This window comes from Botryllus schlosseri, chromosome 6 (assembly GCF_051294905.1).
Source record: "Botryllus schlosseri isolate E-star chromosome 6, Bs_hap1, whole genome shotgun sequence".
Taxonomy (NCBI): Eukaryota; Metazoa; Chordata; class Ascidiacea; order Stolidobranchia; family Styelidae; genus Botryllus; species Botryllus schlosseri.
Window position 1 is genome coordinate 1,231,902 of NC_137241.1, and position 14,894 is coordinate 1,246,795.

Below are 14,894 nucleotides of genomic sequence, written 5' to 3' on the forward strand. Positions count from 1 at the left end.
CGACACCGATTACTTGATGACTTGAAATTGACTCGTGAATTTTGTTCCGAGTCACGAGTCAATCCAGATTTCTGATACGCCGAGTCAAGTCAAGTCAAGTCATTTTAGCAAAGTGACTCGAGTCAAGTCAAGTCATACGAAAAAGTGACTCGAGTCTGACTCGAGTCAAGTCATGACTCGAGTCATCCCAACACTGGTAGGCATATTTGCCCCGGTTGCTCGGCCATTTTACGAATAGGAGAGAGTAAATCACCGTTTCTTTATTGTGCGCGGCTTTGAGAGAATAGATAGTGAAAGCTTGTTATGAGCGCTACCGGGGCAAGCCCCGGCTAGGCATTCACAAAGCGAAAACACAGAAGAGAATTCGATTTTCGCAGAGACTTCGCTATGTATGGGCGTTTGCAAGCGAAAGCACAAGAAGAACGCGGGTTTCGCTGTGATCTCGGTATATATTGATTGCTGTGCGTCTATAAATGGTTAAATTGTTATTGAACAGAATTTTAGGTGGGGCAATGCCCCAGTTGCCCTATAGGACGAGCCGCCACTGCTGTTAGTACTAGTTCTGTGTTGGGTTATTTGAATATTAAGATACATGGCCATTCGTGTAAGAAAGTTAATTTTATATCGGAAACATTTTGTAGAGACTGATCAATCATTCTATAGTTTGAAAGCGCGGCTATTAATTCTTCAGTTTCGTAGTATGAGAATATCGAGTAAAGTCGATTACTCATTTATCAGCAGTAAATTTTTATTAAAGTACAAGAAGTGATGATTTCCGAGCGGCTAAACAAGTAAGTATTGACTTCTTCAGAGTACTCAAATAGGTTTTTTGCCTGCATGCACCAAATACTCTCAAGTGTTTATGATATTGAACTGCTTCCAATCCATTATAGTTTCAGAATTAAGCAGAAATAGACCTAGAATACTAACGTTATGAAAAATAGCAAAAATAAATCGAAAATTTGCGAAGTCCCACCATGCAATATTTGAGTTTTACAAGTTACCCTTGGAAATGAGCCCGCATGTTGGATATTATCGAAAACCTTCGTTCAACGCGCTACGGCTTTAACTCGAGCGAACAAGTATTTCGGATATTAGGGAGGTACTTGTATAATCTACATTTTAGAAAACTCAAATAAAGCTTACGAAATCCGTAGTGTAAAAGTCTCTAAGGCGATGGAAAAAAGTACTCAATACGCAATATTTAAATCTAAAATTAATATTCCCCGTAAAACGTACTGGGTGTGGGGTTCGAACCCACGTGAACACCTGTTCATTGAAACTTAAGTCCAACCCAATGCCTTAACCCAGTGGTTCTTAACCTTTTTTCCTCCAGCGCCCCCTTCTAAAAATTATCGGGCTCCAGCGCCCCCACCTCATATTGTCAGGACTGTAATAAATACAATGGGTGAGAGGGAGGGCCGTAACAGCTCTTCGTCAGCTCCCCCTAAAAAACGATTATCCTGGGCACCCATAGCGTGGTAAACCAAACTCATGAGGGCTTCGCTCCCCCAAGAACCCCGTCGCGTGATTTCGATGGTCAGCAAAGTTTATGTGACCTGGTCGCCCTAGGAGCCATAATTTTCTCTAATGCATGAATGAAATAGGTTGTAAATGCATCTATATGTCGCTATAAACTTTTTATCCTCTCAGTCCACGTAATCAGATGTACCAGTAGCGCTGATTGACCTGTTGTACTGGAAAATCAAGACCACGTAATTAATAATTGAACATATTCGGGCGTGCCCGTTAGTAGGGATTAAATCGTTACATGTTATTTTGTTATCTCTTGTCTGCTATATAGTTAAAAGATATTGAAACGCATAAACGTATTAAACTAAAGTAAGCACACGATTCAAAATTGATATTTTATCACAGGCAAATAATTTTCTCTGATGGATGTTATTTGTCCTGTGGGGTGCACATTGCGAAGACATGATAATTCGGCACGAGCGATTCAAGCACCTATGGAAAATTAGACTTATATACATCGAAGTTTCACTCAACATAAGGGTAGCCTAATCCTATTCGGCTAAGTTTTTCTCGCTGGCGATCTTTTTGACACACTTCTCCGAGTCCCATTTTCACCGGAACTTCATATGTCTTCGTGCATCGTGGCGTGGTAATGCCCGACGCCGAAATGCTTATTTCTATTTTTCATAATTATGCGTATTCTTCCGTGGGGGAGTCGTTAGAACATGATGTTTGATTTATGATCATTCACCGAAATAATTTAGGGCACCCTTCGAGTTAACCGATTGGGGGTTTGGGTTGCAGCAGTTTCGGTCTTGGTAAGCGGTCAAAGTTCAGACGGTCTTTTTGGGACTTTGGTATTGGAAATATTTGGCGCTTTACTCGCGCTCGAGGACCAGTCGACTAGAATAAACCATTTAATAATTGTGTGATGTATATTCAGCGTTAACAAGGTTGGTATAACAACAATCGGGTATGGTGTCATACCCTGTGGTTCGAGCCCGAATTCCCGAATTCACATTGGCGATTGGGAATATGGGGAAAATTAAGGGTGTTGGATTTTGTCTTAGTGCTCTGCGTAACTATAGCTAAGTCAACTGAGAATGGAATGCATATATCTGCTCACATTGAATTTAGTACAGTACCGAGTTATTAATTTTAACATGAATGTATTCCAAACAAAGCAACTCATATTATATAACGTTCATGTGGGGTTGTGAACTACAACACGAGATAGTATAATCCCTTATGGTGCAAAGAAGAAATATTCTGACGATTTAATTTTGTAACTCTCAAATACAAGTATATTTAGTTATTCATTTCGTGCACAAAGCTTCAAATCTTATTTAATGTATAAGGGGCTCTCACTATCAAAAGTGATATACAGTGCCTCCTTCTTCGATTTTCACACGCTGTGCGCTGCGGGATATAATACCTAATGCGAAACATTTTGTTGAAAATAACCCTAGCAAGCGCGACGGCAGTGTTTTACATAACGGGAAATGGGCGATCTAAAAGTACGCGCAATTCGTTTTATATGAATTATAATAACCTACTACATTTATGAAAACATATGTAACAAACTGCGTCGTGTAGCGCGACCCCAAATGACGAGATTTGACATTTTTTGCGGAATGTTAATTTGTTCCGAATACTCATTAAAGATATGTCTTAGCAGCACATCATCTACGGCAGAGGTCTCAAACACGCGGCCCGCGAGAACATTTTGTGCGGCCCGCGACGACATTTCGGAATTTCAAGTGTTCAACAATATGTTCAAGTGCCACATATCTTTTTTCGATATAAGAACTTGAAGTTCACCATAAAAAACTACTATAAAAACCACTGAAAACTCAACAAATTACACTATCACATCACTTCTAAAGGCGACCATGCGTTAGAAGATCAGCTACAACGACACATTGCTAGTTCAAGATGATAAAACATGACCTGTTAATGATTCGTGACTGAAAATCGTGATTTGGTTTGGTGCGACCTTTCGTAAAATACTCGATTTCGGATTGACTGGAGTTGAGTCGACTCCAACGTTGAAATCAGAGAAGGACTTGCGACTCGCAACGGTGACTTGGCAATCCTACGGTCGAAACAATCTATGAAACCGTCATGAGGAATAGAAATATATCAAAAGGTCGTAGCTTGCGTTGCGTACGGTCTATAGATATCTAATCAGATCAGTATGGCCACCATCGGCATTATGTGACCCCTGAGACATATAGTTGGTTACATGTTGAATGTTGTTTGTTCTCTTTATCCATGTTATTGTCGGTGGCGAGTAAGGTATCAGTACGCTCCACAGCTGTAACACCAATGAATTGATCGGCGATTAGACATTTCTATTCCAGAGATTCTTAACCTGGGTCCGCAGACCCTTTCGGGGTACGAAGCACCACATCAGGTGTAAGAGATGCATTGTGGAATGAGGCCTGTATGCTGTGGAATATTTTGGGGCAATTCTTTCAACTGGAAAATGGTCTTCGCGCTACGCGCGATTTTATGTGAATGAGTTTTCTGATTCTAATGTAGGTACCATCAGCAATTGTGTTGAAAATCAATAGGGGATACGACAAATCTTATGGGAAGCACGAGGGGTACGATCGCTAAGGTTAAGAAACAATACCATTACTATGGCTCAATAATGATTATATTTAAGTTGTTACTGATATGTTCCAATAATAATCAAAGGCAAAATCGAACGCTGATTCAATTTGACTTTGCCAATGGCAGTACCAATAACCCACTTACACGACTATATCCAAACTCGGATTAGGCTACACCGCTCAAATGCTCTGATATCAGAAAAATTTTCAGTCGATTTGAAAATATTCTACAGAAAATTGTGGCACGTCAAAGGTTCAGTAGCTGCAATATTATAACCCGACTTTTGACGAAGTCAAGATGTCTATAACTCAGTATTTTAACAAATTATGCCCGGCACAAAAACTCGACCAACTTCTTACGTAGTTCGAAATCGCAACTTATATACATTAATTCAAAGTATTTGTCAGACATCGCAGCGCCACTCATATTGCGTGATATCTATTTATTTCGCGGGTATCAAATTACTTCTACATTTATCAGAGTATACTTTGCTAGGGTTTGCCTACGAAGAGTACTTAGTTTAGTCCAGTGGTTCCCAACCTTTTTCGGCTCATCGCCCCCTTTTCAAGCTCCACACCGATCATCGTCACCCAAATTTTGTGAACCGGATAACGAGGATACAAACTGTAATGGCCGGTTTGTTGACTAAAAAAAAAAGTCACCAAGGCGGCTCGATGTCGAACTTTTACACTTTTGCAGCTAAATTTTCGTGGGTTGACTAAAAAAAGGTCATTTCTCCGAATTGGCTCAAATTAAGCCATTTTCACGCGCAATCGCCCCCCTATCTCCCCCTTCGGTATTTTCGCCCCTGTCGCCCCCTTTGTCCATTTCCGCCCCCCTATCGCCCCTTGGTCATTTTCGCCCCCCTAGACCGTCAAATCGCCCCCTGGGGGCGATGTCGCCAACGTTGGGAACCACTGGTTTAGTCTAATAAGAGGATCGTGATTGAAAATAGATGGAGGATCACTGGATTAAAGTTTAATGAATACTCCGCGATGTAAAATTCGTATATACTATACAAAATCCAGAGTTAAATAGTATATTCATATTGCAATGAACCCGAATGTTTTCGGCTGACACTCGTCAGGGGTAATCGTCAGCAACTAGTAGAGAATTGGAAAGAACATTGTATATCAACAATTGTATCACAAAATATGACGTCACCAGCATGAAATTTCGAATGAGAGAGCGTTCAATGTACTATTTTAATATACATAATAGTACATTGATCGCTCTGTCATTCGAAATTTCATGCTGGTGACGTCATATTATGTGATACGATTGTTGATATACAATATTCTTTCCAATTCTCTACTAGTTGCTGACGATTACCCCTGACGAGTGTCAGCCGAAAATATTCGGGTTCATTTCAATATGAATATACTATTTAATTGTATATTGAAGTTCTGTACCTCCAAGAAGCTCTTCAAAATCCAGAGTGTAAAGTCGTTAGTGCATCGGAATAGTGTAGTTTTCTATCTACTTTACAAGTTCATACGATTTTTCTTGTTGCGTTCCGGGATAAAACGTAATTATCCGCACTTTTTTATTTTTTATTAAAATTAGTATTCATTTTACAAAACACGTCGTGTAAAGGTAAAGTACTTGTACATATCGTAGTACTCAAGTGTAAGTTTTTAAACTATTAACATAAGGTAAGCCCGAATTACCTAAATTTCGATGTCATACAAATACCACAAACTGTGCTAGTTGTACTCCTTCAGAGTAGCCTACTCAATTAGGTTTTTAGCTATATGCAACAAATACTCTCAAGTGTTTATGATATTGGCCTGCTTCAACTCCATGATAGTTACAGTATTAAGCAGAAATGGACTTAGTATACTAACGTTTTACTTACTCGGAAATTGCCACTTGTAGCTTGATTTCAAAAAACTCAAGCAAAGCTTACGAAATCCATAGTGTAAACGTCTCTAACGCACTGACAAAGTACTCGATACGCTATATTTGAATCTAAAAATAATAATTCGTACTCCGTTACTAGTTTATTAGAAGTAGTTATCTACAGAGCATGGTATGGTATGGTATGGAAGTATGGTATGGTATGGATCGATATTTTGGTATGGAATATGGAACAATGCAAGTAGGGTATGGAATGGAAGATTTTAATCTATGGTATGGAACTACATTTCCATACTTCCATACTTTGGTGTTTTATACATTTTATCGTGATCTGTGCAAGCTTCATGAAGCGTACGTTGTTCGTTGTTCACGGAATACGATCGCTTTTGTTATGTGTGAACGTGAACTATTGAACGCTGTGCAGGAACAAATACACGCTTGTGCAACAGTTTTACGAGCACTTGGAATGACATGATTTTGTGATGTAATAATGAAAACAGTAATGTTGATCCCATATTCTATTGAGACTAGACACGACGTCTCCGAGCATAGTCTATCATGTGACGCAATAATTGGTAATGTAGGCTACTCCAACTACCTCATTCCTAGAGTGACGACAGCTTACAAGCAATCATGATGCAACGAACTAAATGCTCAACGTGATTGATAATTACATTTCTTCCGAAACATTGTCCGCACATCTATACTATTTACATACCGAGATATCTTATTGGTCATTTTCAAACGATCTCGCATTAGGATTATAGATCAGGGAGTGGGGTAGATGTAAGTTTGGAATTCTCGCCACGCTAACCCCAACCAAATACTGTACTAACAATCACGCAGATCGCCTGCAGCTGGGATATTTTATGGGTGCGCCTATACTATAAATTATTTTGCGAGTATTTACTTCAAACTTGCATGTCCTCATGCCAATGTACCGGAAATGAGATGATATCCTGATGGAACAGGGGCGGGCAACTTCTCCAGTCGGCGGGCCGGAAATAGGAGAATTAGGTACTTGGCGGGCCGGAAAACTGAATGGATAAATTATTTGCCCATGTATACAAGAAATAAATCGTATTTAATGAATGTATTTTATCGACAGCGATGTCACTTCAAAGCCATTTCTCGCCGATAATGACTATACAAGGTTGATTTGAGAATAGCATTGTCAAACAGGCTCCGCCGTGTCTGCTTCTTTCTGATCAAATAACTCACGGTGCAATCCTTAATTAAGATTTCAAAGCGTTTGATAAGCCCGGTACCCAAAATTTACCAAGAATCAATTCATTCGGGTTCAGCACATCGTAAATGCCGATAATGCAAGTCTTCTCGCTTCGACGAACTTACGCGTAAGCTCCACTCTCGCACGCTGCGCAGTGCGCACACCTATATAATAACATACAGTCACTAAAATTTGACGTTTAGGCAAGTAGGGGGGAATCTTGGCAGGCTGGGGCCGCGGGCCACATTATTATGTAAGACGGGAAACTGTCCGCGGGCCGGAAAAAATGTTGTTGCGGGCCGTATGATGCCAGTCTCTTTTATGGACAGTAGTAGATAACAATCTGCTCACTATCTCATTTTTCTCGCGGAAGCTGTAGAGTAGACGTACACGTCACCTCACCACCGTGAACTAAACCTCACCAAAACAGACTTTGTAAAACTATTACCAGTAATTAGATTCGCATTAGATTCGCTAGTTTAAGCAATAATAACATCCGAAATATCAATGATATAGGTGCTATAAACGGTAGGCTACTATACTTATGATATTGAAGTATTTGAAAGTATGGAATATGTATCAAGTATGGTATGGAACAATGTTGGTATGGTATGGAAAATTGCAAGTAGGGTATGGAGAGGGTAAGGCAAGTATGGAGTATGGAAAATTCTCGTTCCATACCATACCATACCATGCCCTGGTTATCTACCTACTTTCCGAAATTGAGTGTACTATCTTCCAAATCGGTATGAGACAACATCAAAATCCCCTACTAAGTAAAACGTTAGTATTCTAGGTATATTTCTGTTTAATACTAAAACTTTAATGAAGTTGAAGCGGTCCTATATTATAAACACTGTCGTGACTAAGTAGTTTTCTATCTACTTTACAAAATTCTATGTAAAAGTATGAGTGTCCGCGGTGGGCAATAAGTTTACTTCGGAAAAATTAGAGTGCTCAAATCAGGTTAGTCGCCTACATAGTATTGGATGGAATAATGCAATAGGACCTCATAGGATTTTGCTGGTTCACGGAAGCGAGGTAATGATTAATACCTAAAATGATTTACTTAACTACATCTCAACTCATTTGGATGAATAATTTTTAATAACTAAAATATAGTGTATCGGAACTTCGTGAATTTTTCGATTAGTTTTACTTCTTAATTAACTTGTGTCTGTCGTTATATTCATTAGACTCGCGTTCATGCGACTCATTTGTCCCTATCGGTATAACGTCGGGAATCGCGTACCTGCAGCGAAAGTGTTTGATTAATTACAGCGCCGAGAATCGCGCGCCTGCGGCTAGTCCGTTGGCGTTTTTTGATTAATTACCCTTATACTCGTCATGCAAATATTATGCGGGTATTACGACGAATCCCTATTTAGTTGTACTGGTTTCTGATTATAAGTCTTAAAATGTGGAGACCTCGGAAATCGAAACCACGATCTGTCTGCACTCATAATAGCATTTTATATTAATTAATTAGTGAAGAAGTTGCTGCCCAATCACTATCAGAGCTCCCGTGAACATAGATAGTCTGAAATACGCTTTAAATCATGCCTAGATCGCGCGGAATGTATGTAGAATTTTAATATATTCCCATAAAACCACACATAGTTCAACGTTGATGAATGTCATTGCTCTAGTGTTCTCGTGAACATAGATAGTCTTAAATACACACACAAACATGCGAAGTTGATCGTGCGAAATGTTCGTAGAATTATATATCATCATAAAAACCGCGCCTAGTTCAACGTTGAGGAGTGCTGTCTGAGAGCTCATATTATCCGCGAAAATACAAAGTCCGAAATACACATAATAGAATATCTGGCGAATAAAGTCTTGCACAGACATCACAGTTTTCGAAATTTATATATAATCTGAATGTTATTTTTCTCCCGAAAGCATGTTAGTATCAAGTATTGGAATTTATCAGTTTTACAAAATGTAGCCTTAGGGTATGAAAATGGGCGTGGCAATTCGGGCGACGTGGCCTTCTCTGATTGGTGCGCAATAAACCGAGCTCATCCTACCACTTATAGTAAGAACATTCCATATCATACTTAAGAAGTTTCCATACCCTACCATACTTGCACTCTTCCATATTCCATATCGAAATTCCGTTCCATACCATACCACACCATACCATACAATACCATACCATGCCCTGTCTGGCCCGAAATGCAATTCTGAGTAGACTGAAAAATGCTCATCTTATCCAGCACATTTGTAACAGTTGAGATGTTTTGAAGGAACTACTTCCATTAAATATTACCTCAAGATAGCACATGCCGATGTTCGTAGGCCACTTTATGGCTCTAACCACCCGACTGTGGTGTTGTTTGTGGTTACATTCTAGTTACCACTACGAACAAGTTGAAGATATTGACACACAATTTCGAGAAAGCAAAAAAGTGAACATTGAGTTCATAGTTTTACGGGGAAATGGACCTAAATGTAGTTATCCTCAGAAGAGAAAACGCCAAATCCGAACCGGTATATGCAGTTTACATGAAGAATATATTAGTTACACAACACTATATTTAAAGTATCCATGTTCGTACTGCTGCGTCATCTCTGACCGGAAGGGTCCCCGGAATCCAGAGTCGCACGAATCGTGATACAACAAATGAGCCAAATCCCAACATCCGAGTTTGCTGTTGAATTTTTGTATTCCTCACAACGGATATACAGGGATAGAGACACATTACGACTATAGCTAAAGGAGTATAGAAATATGCCAACTTGTATAGTCGTAACCGACATTGTTTTAACGGTTCATAACTGTATTCAACCGGGCAATCTCAGTATTTTTACTAATTCCATTGTTGGCGAATTAAGGAACAGAGAAGTAAATAGTAGCCGTATCAACATTTCAAAGGTTAGATATATAGCTAGATTCCTCTCGAATGCCGCTGTTTGTGCAAGAATTGAGTTAATGGATATCTTCTGAATGTTGCCTTTCTCACTAACTCCGAACTACGTTACTGATAGCTCTGTAATGGCGCCTGATCGCGAAAGAGGCAAAAGTGGTGGATACTGCTGACTTGCATATTGCAACTGCTCTAGTACAAGCAAGAACAGACTGTACGGCGTACGTAAAAGATTCCAAACATAACAAGATTGGAGATTAGAATGCCAAATAAAGATTGGCCGCGGTCCGAGGAAACATTTTACCATAATGTAATGTATTATGCTGAATCAAGTAGTGAAGATTAGTTATTTTAGTTGATACTTAACTGAGAGACTGTCCTGGTTCACTGTGGTGATAGTTCTTCGTACGATATATTGTCCATACACAGTTTGTTCAACGTTTGCAGTAGCAGTTTTACATGAATCTCGTCTCGAGTCAGCTAAACATGCGCTTATATAGATCCGTGATCATTGCAATAGGAAGTCATATTCGTATCCTAATACGGCGTGAAATAGCGTACACAATGCCCGCAATCAGGTGTATCACAGCTGTATCACGGTATAAGTTGCCACAGCTTGGCAGCGGTTGCCTTTGATCGAATGAAAGCCAGATCGAATGAGATCTGTTAGCGGTTAGTAGGTTTGGAGGTTGGCTATTAACATCTACTCCCGCAATACTGATGTTATAATCAATTGTTATTATGTTATAGCAAAGTAGGATTGTTGTATTTTAGTTACAGTAAAGAATCTTCAATTTCCGACGCGACGTGGGGTTCAAGAACAAATGGCTTAACGGATTGACAGTTGCATACTCCAGACATTTCAAGGATACTGCTTTTAAAAATAATAGGTCTCAAAATTGTCTTAAATTTGGATACAATGATGCATATGACAATATGAAATTCTGCTTCGCACAAGGTGGGTTTCATGCACCGAAGTTGACGAGCTCTCTCGAGCTTGAAAACAGGACTTGCAGCGAATGCTGCTCAAATTTTTGAGCACAAAAGTAGGCATGGTTATGATGCTGTTCACGCAGAAATGCTGTTTCCACGCAAAAGGGTAATAACGTAGGACACTGTAAAACCCGCAAAACCTGCAAAACTCGCAAAACCTGCAAACTTCAAAACTAATCCATGATACCCTGAGGCCATACAGCAGGGGTCGGCAACCTTTTGGTAGTCACGGGCCAAATTTCGAGTGTACAACTTTTTCGCGAGCCAGAATTTTTCTTAATACTATATTTTATGCTCACTTCGGTCTGCAATCTCAATCATACCAATAACAAAACACGATTATTTACACTTCAACAACGCAGAATAAATGTGACAATTGACGCAGCTTGCTTTGTGGAAGGTTTACAACTTCTGGTAACAAATCAGATGAAGCAAGAATCAGACCATATTTTAAATGGGCGTCCGAAATAGTGATCGTAGCTTGCTCTTCGTGAATTTCGTTGTTGAAAACTATTGTTTACAGGCGTACGTGCTACCAAAAATCGATGTAATTTATTTTGCATTGTGTGTCAAAGCTGGGATAAAGACCAATTTCAAGAACGTACTCTTTGTAAAGTCATGCAGCTATATGCTCTTTGTATGAAATTTGTCATTCAATTCAACTGCATCGCATTTCAAAACAGCCCATTTGAAATTATCAGGCAATGGTATTGGCGTCCACATTAAACGGAGTACTGAATAGTCGGAATTTATTTTGTAGAGAAGGAATTCAGGAAAAGCGGGTGAATATTCAATAATTAAATTTCGTATCACGGCTACAAATGTGGTAATAGGTTTTCTCTCCTCCAGTATAGGAACGTGAGCATAATTTCTTAGTATTGTTGACATTTCCAGGGTCGCAGATTTGTTTCGAATGCGCCTCAACATCTCATGTATATTCTGCTGTTTTCCCCGAAGTTGCAAATTCAATTTGTTCTGATGTGACGTTAAATGTACAAATAAAGCAAGATTAGATTTTCGATTACAAGATTATGAGACGGCGATATTTGTATTTTCGAGGAGAGTTGCTACTTCATTTCTCATTTCATACACTCGTGCAAGCATAGCTGCTCGACTTAATGCGCGAACGTAGCAGATATACAGGACATCGTCATATTAATTCTCTGCTTCTAATATTATCTGGTGTAAATGTTGGTGATTCAGTTTGTGAGACCAAATCATATAAACAGTTTTCATCATTGTGGCCAAAACACTATTCAGATTTGTTGTCTTGGCGCACATTGCCTTCTGGTGAATTCTACTATAAATAAATAACCTATAGAGCAGTGGTCGGGAACCTTTTTCGTCCGAAGAGCCATATTGGCCCTATTTTTTCCATCTCAACTCCCAAAGAGCCATACATTCCAGTCAACTGTTACGTCACAATTGCAATTCGTGACGTCATGGTAGCACGAATTCGAAGTCACTACATGGGATTGCTCGTGTGCGCCACATTTTCTCTATAAAAACTGATATTTATTGTTCAAAAATAAAGCTCGAAACGAGAGGCAAGACGCAGACGCGCCAAGCCTCGCCGATGATAACGCAATTCATCGTACGTAGCTTAGAATTTATTATAACTGATATTAATGTGACTGTCACACTGATTCCGAAAATTTGAATATTTACATAACGTTGCGCTACACGCATATATTTTGGCGCCGATGCTACACATAACTTGGAGAACGTGGAACGTGGATAGCTATGGCGTTGTTTGTAATTCGATTTTGTAATTGTTAATGTCACATCCTCAACAGTTCATTTCGCGCCGTAGATCACGAAGACAGTGCGAATTTGAGAACTGCGTTATGAAATGAGCGTCGCCACGCCTGCTATGTTCTTTGATTCAACGTATCGCACAATTCAAGATTTCGATACGGACACATCGCCAGAAGGTTTGAGTCACCAGTCATTTCGATAGCATGGGTTCGAATCCCATTGCTGCCATCACGCCAGGATACAGAGCCTGCACTCCCTGTTGCACCACGAAACGATCTCGACACACCATAAACGTTTATTACTGAAGAGATACCCTAACAGCACGAGTAGTCGTTATACAAGGCAACTAAATAAACAGCGCAATCAGAGAACCAATCAATAGCCTGCCAATTAACAGGAGCCGAGGTTCGGCTCCAGTATAACACAAACAATAGGCCTACTGGCGTATAGAATTCGCGAGTGTTATTGGCCGGCGGCGTGACAGCAACTTAAATTTGATTATTTTGAAGAGAGGGGTCCCAGCCCCTAAACTCGAAGAAGGCATTGTCATTACCTCTCAAAGACATGTTTATACTGCCACGAGAATAACTATTTTGGCCGTGACGAAAATTTACCATAAGTCGCTGCAATATTGATGAATTCAGAACAAATATAAATATTTGGCAAAGAGCCACATCTTATACCCAAAAGAGCCATATATGGCTCGCGAGCCATAGGTTCCCGACCACTGCTATAGAGGCTAGTTATCTATAATTAAACAGTGTAAGTTTGAGATTTTGTCATTGCGTCTGAGATGTTCCAAGCGTTGGCGGTGGGGCATAGCGCAAAGTGGTGACGATAAGCGCCTACCAATCTGGCGGCCCTGCTCGATTCCCGTCGGTCGGAGGTTTATCGGGGCTCCTCTTCCCCTGCCGTCGCCGTTCTTACGGCGACAAAAAAAGCCCAGAAAAATACCCGAGAGAAGAAAGAAAGCACTCAACAGGAATGAAAAGAACTAGTAGAAAGGGCCACGGCTTCAAAAAGATCAACATCGAAAAGAACTGTGACATGGGGCACTCATCATTGGTTTATTAGCAATTTTATCAGTTCAATACACCACAAAAAATGCGATACAATGAAAAGACAGGAAGATGTCGAAGCGACTAGGAGTAGTCTATGGAATCAGACACCCACTGTAGGCCGAGGGGGATGTTAGAATAATAGGATCGCAACTGCGTGTCGTTCGACATCCTCCTATCTGTTCATGACATCGCAATGTGTCTTATCGTATTGCACATTGCGTGTGACTTCTTCAGATGAAAAATATAACTCAACGATTGATTGATTGATTCCAGCAAGCAGAGGAAGGACACCTTTATTGTCACACCCCATCAGAGTGGTAAACCCTTTAAAAAGTATGGCACACGTTCGGTTGCGAGATACACCCTATTGATAAGTACTGATGTAGTCTACTCTACAGACAATCTCCATCTCCTACTTCAACCTCCTTCGTTTTATGGCGTAACAATAGACTAATACGATGTAGGCTACTTATATCGTAGCAATGCCGCATTATTTCCAAGCAGTGCCGCACTGCAGATTGAAACTCATTATGAAACGGCGGGCCGTATTCTTGTGATAACTAATTATGATGTCGCGGGCCGGACGATTTCGCTTGGCGGGTCGGATCCGGCCCGCGGGCCGTAGGTTGCCGACCCTTGCCATACAGCGGCAGTATTGTTAAAGATACACACATTACCTGAATATGCCTTGCTGTTGCGGTTTTTGCAGGTTTAGCGAGTTTTACAGTGTCCCAGTCGTTTAATACATCTTATAATTTGGGCTGGGCACAATAATTCCAGTACTCTAATCTGAATCGAGTAATAATTTTAATGATTCGAGCCTAATAACGAGAGATGATTTTTTTTAGTACTGAAATTATACGATCCGTGCCGTTACGAGTTTATTTATCAACGAGAAGCATAGTTTCGATACTATTTTTCAATGTGAAAGGCTGTGGACCTCATGATTGGACGTATCGCAGCATAGAAAGCATGTAGTAAAGCAATGTATGTTAGTGGTTATGATATTTTCGTGAAGTCGTGATC

At 40.0% G+C, this 14,894-nt stretch overlaps 1 protein-coding gene across 2 annotated transcripts in view; it reads right to left on the reverse strand.

Annotated features, from left to right (window-relative positions):
- The window catches only part of LOC145441655 (uncharacterized), a 53,438-nt gene that overhangs the window by 20,604 nt on the left and 17,940 nt on the right, over positions 1 to 14,894 (reverse strand). Inside the window, exon 4 of one of the 2 annotated variants that reach the window (XM_080319574.1) lies at positions 10,424 to 10,536. The exons of the other annotated variant lie outside the window; for it this stretch is intronic. Coding sequence (XP_080175700.1) covers positions 10,424 to 10,536 — 113 coding nt within the window. The remainder of the gene's footprint in view (positions 1 to 10,423; positions 10,537 to 14,894) is intronic. 2 annotated transcript variants of the gene reach the window in all.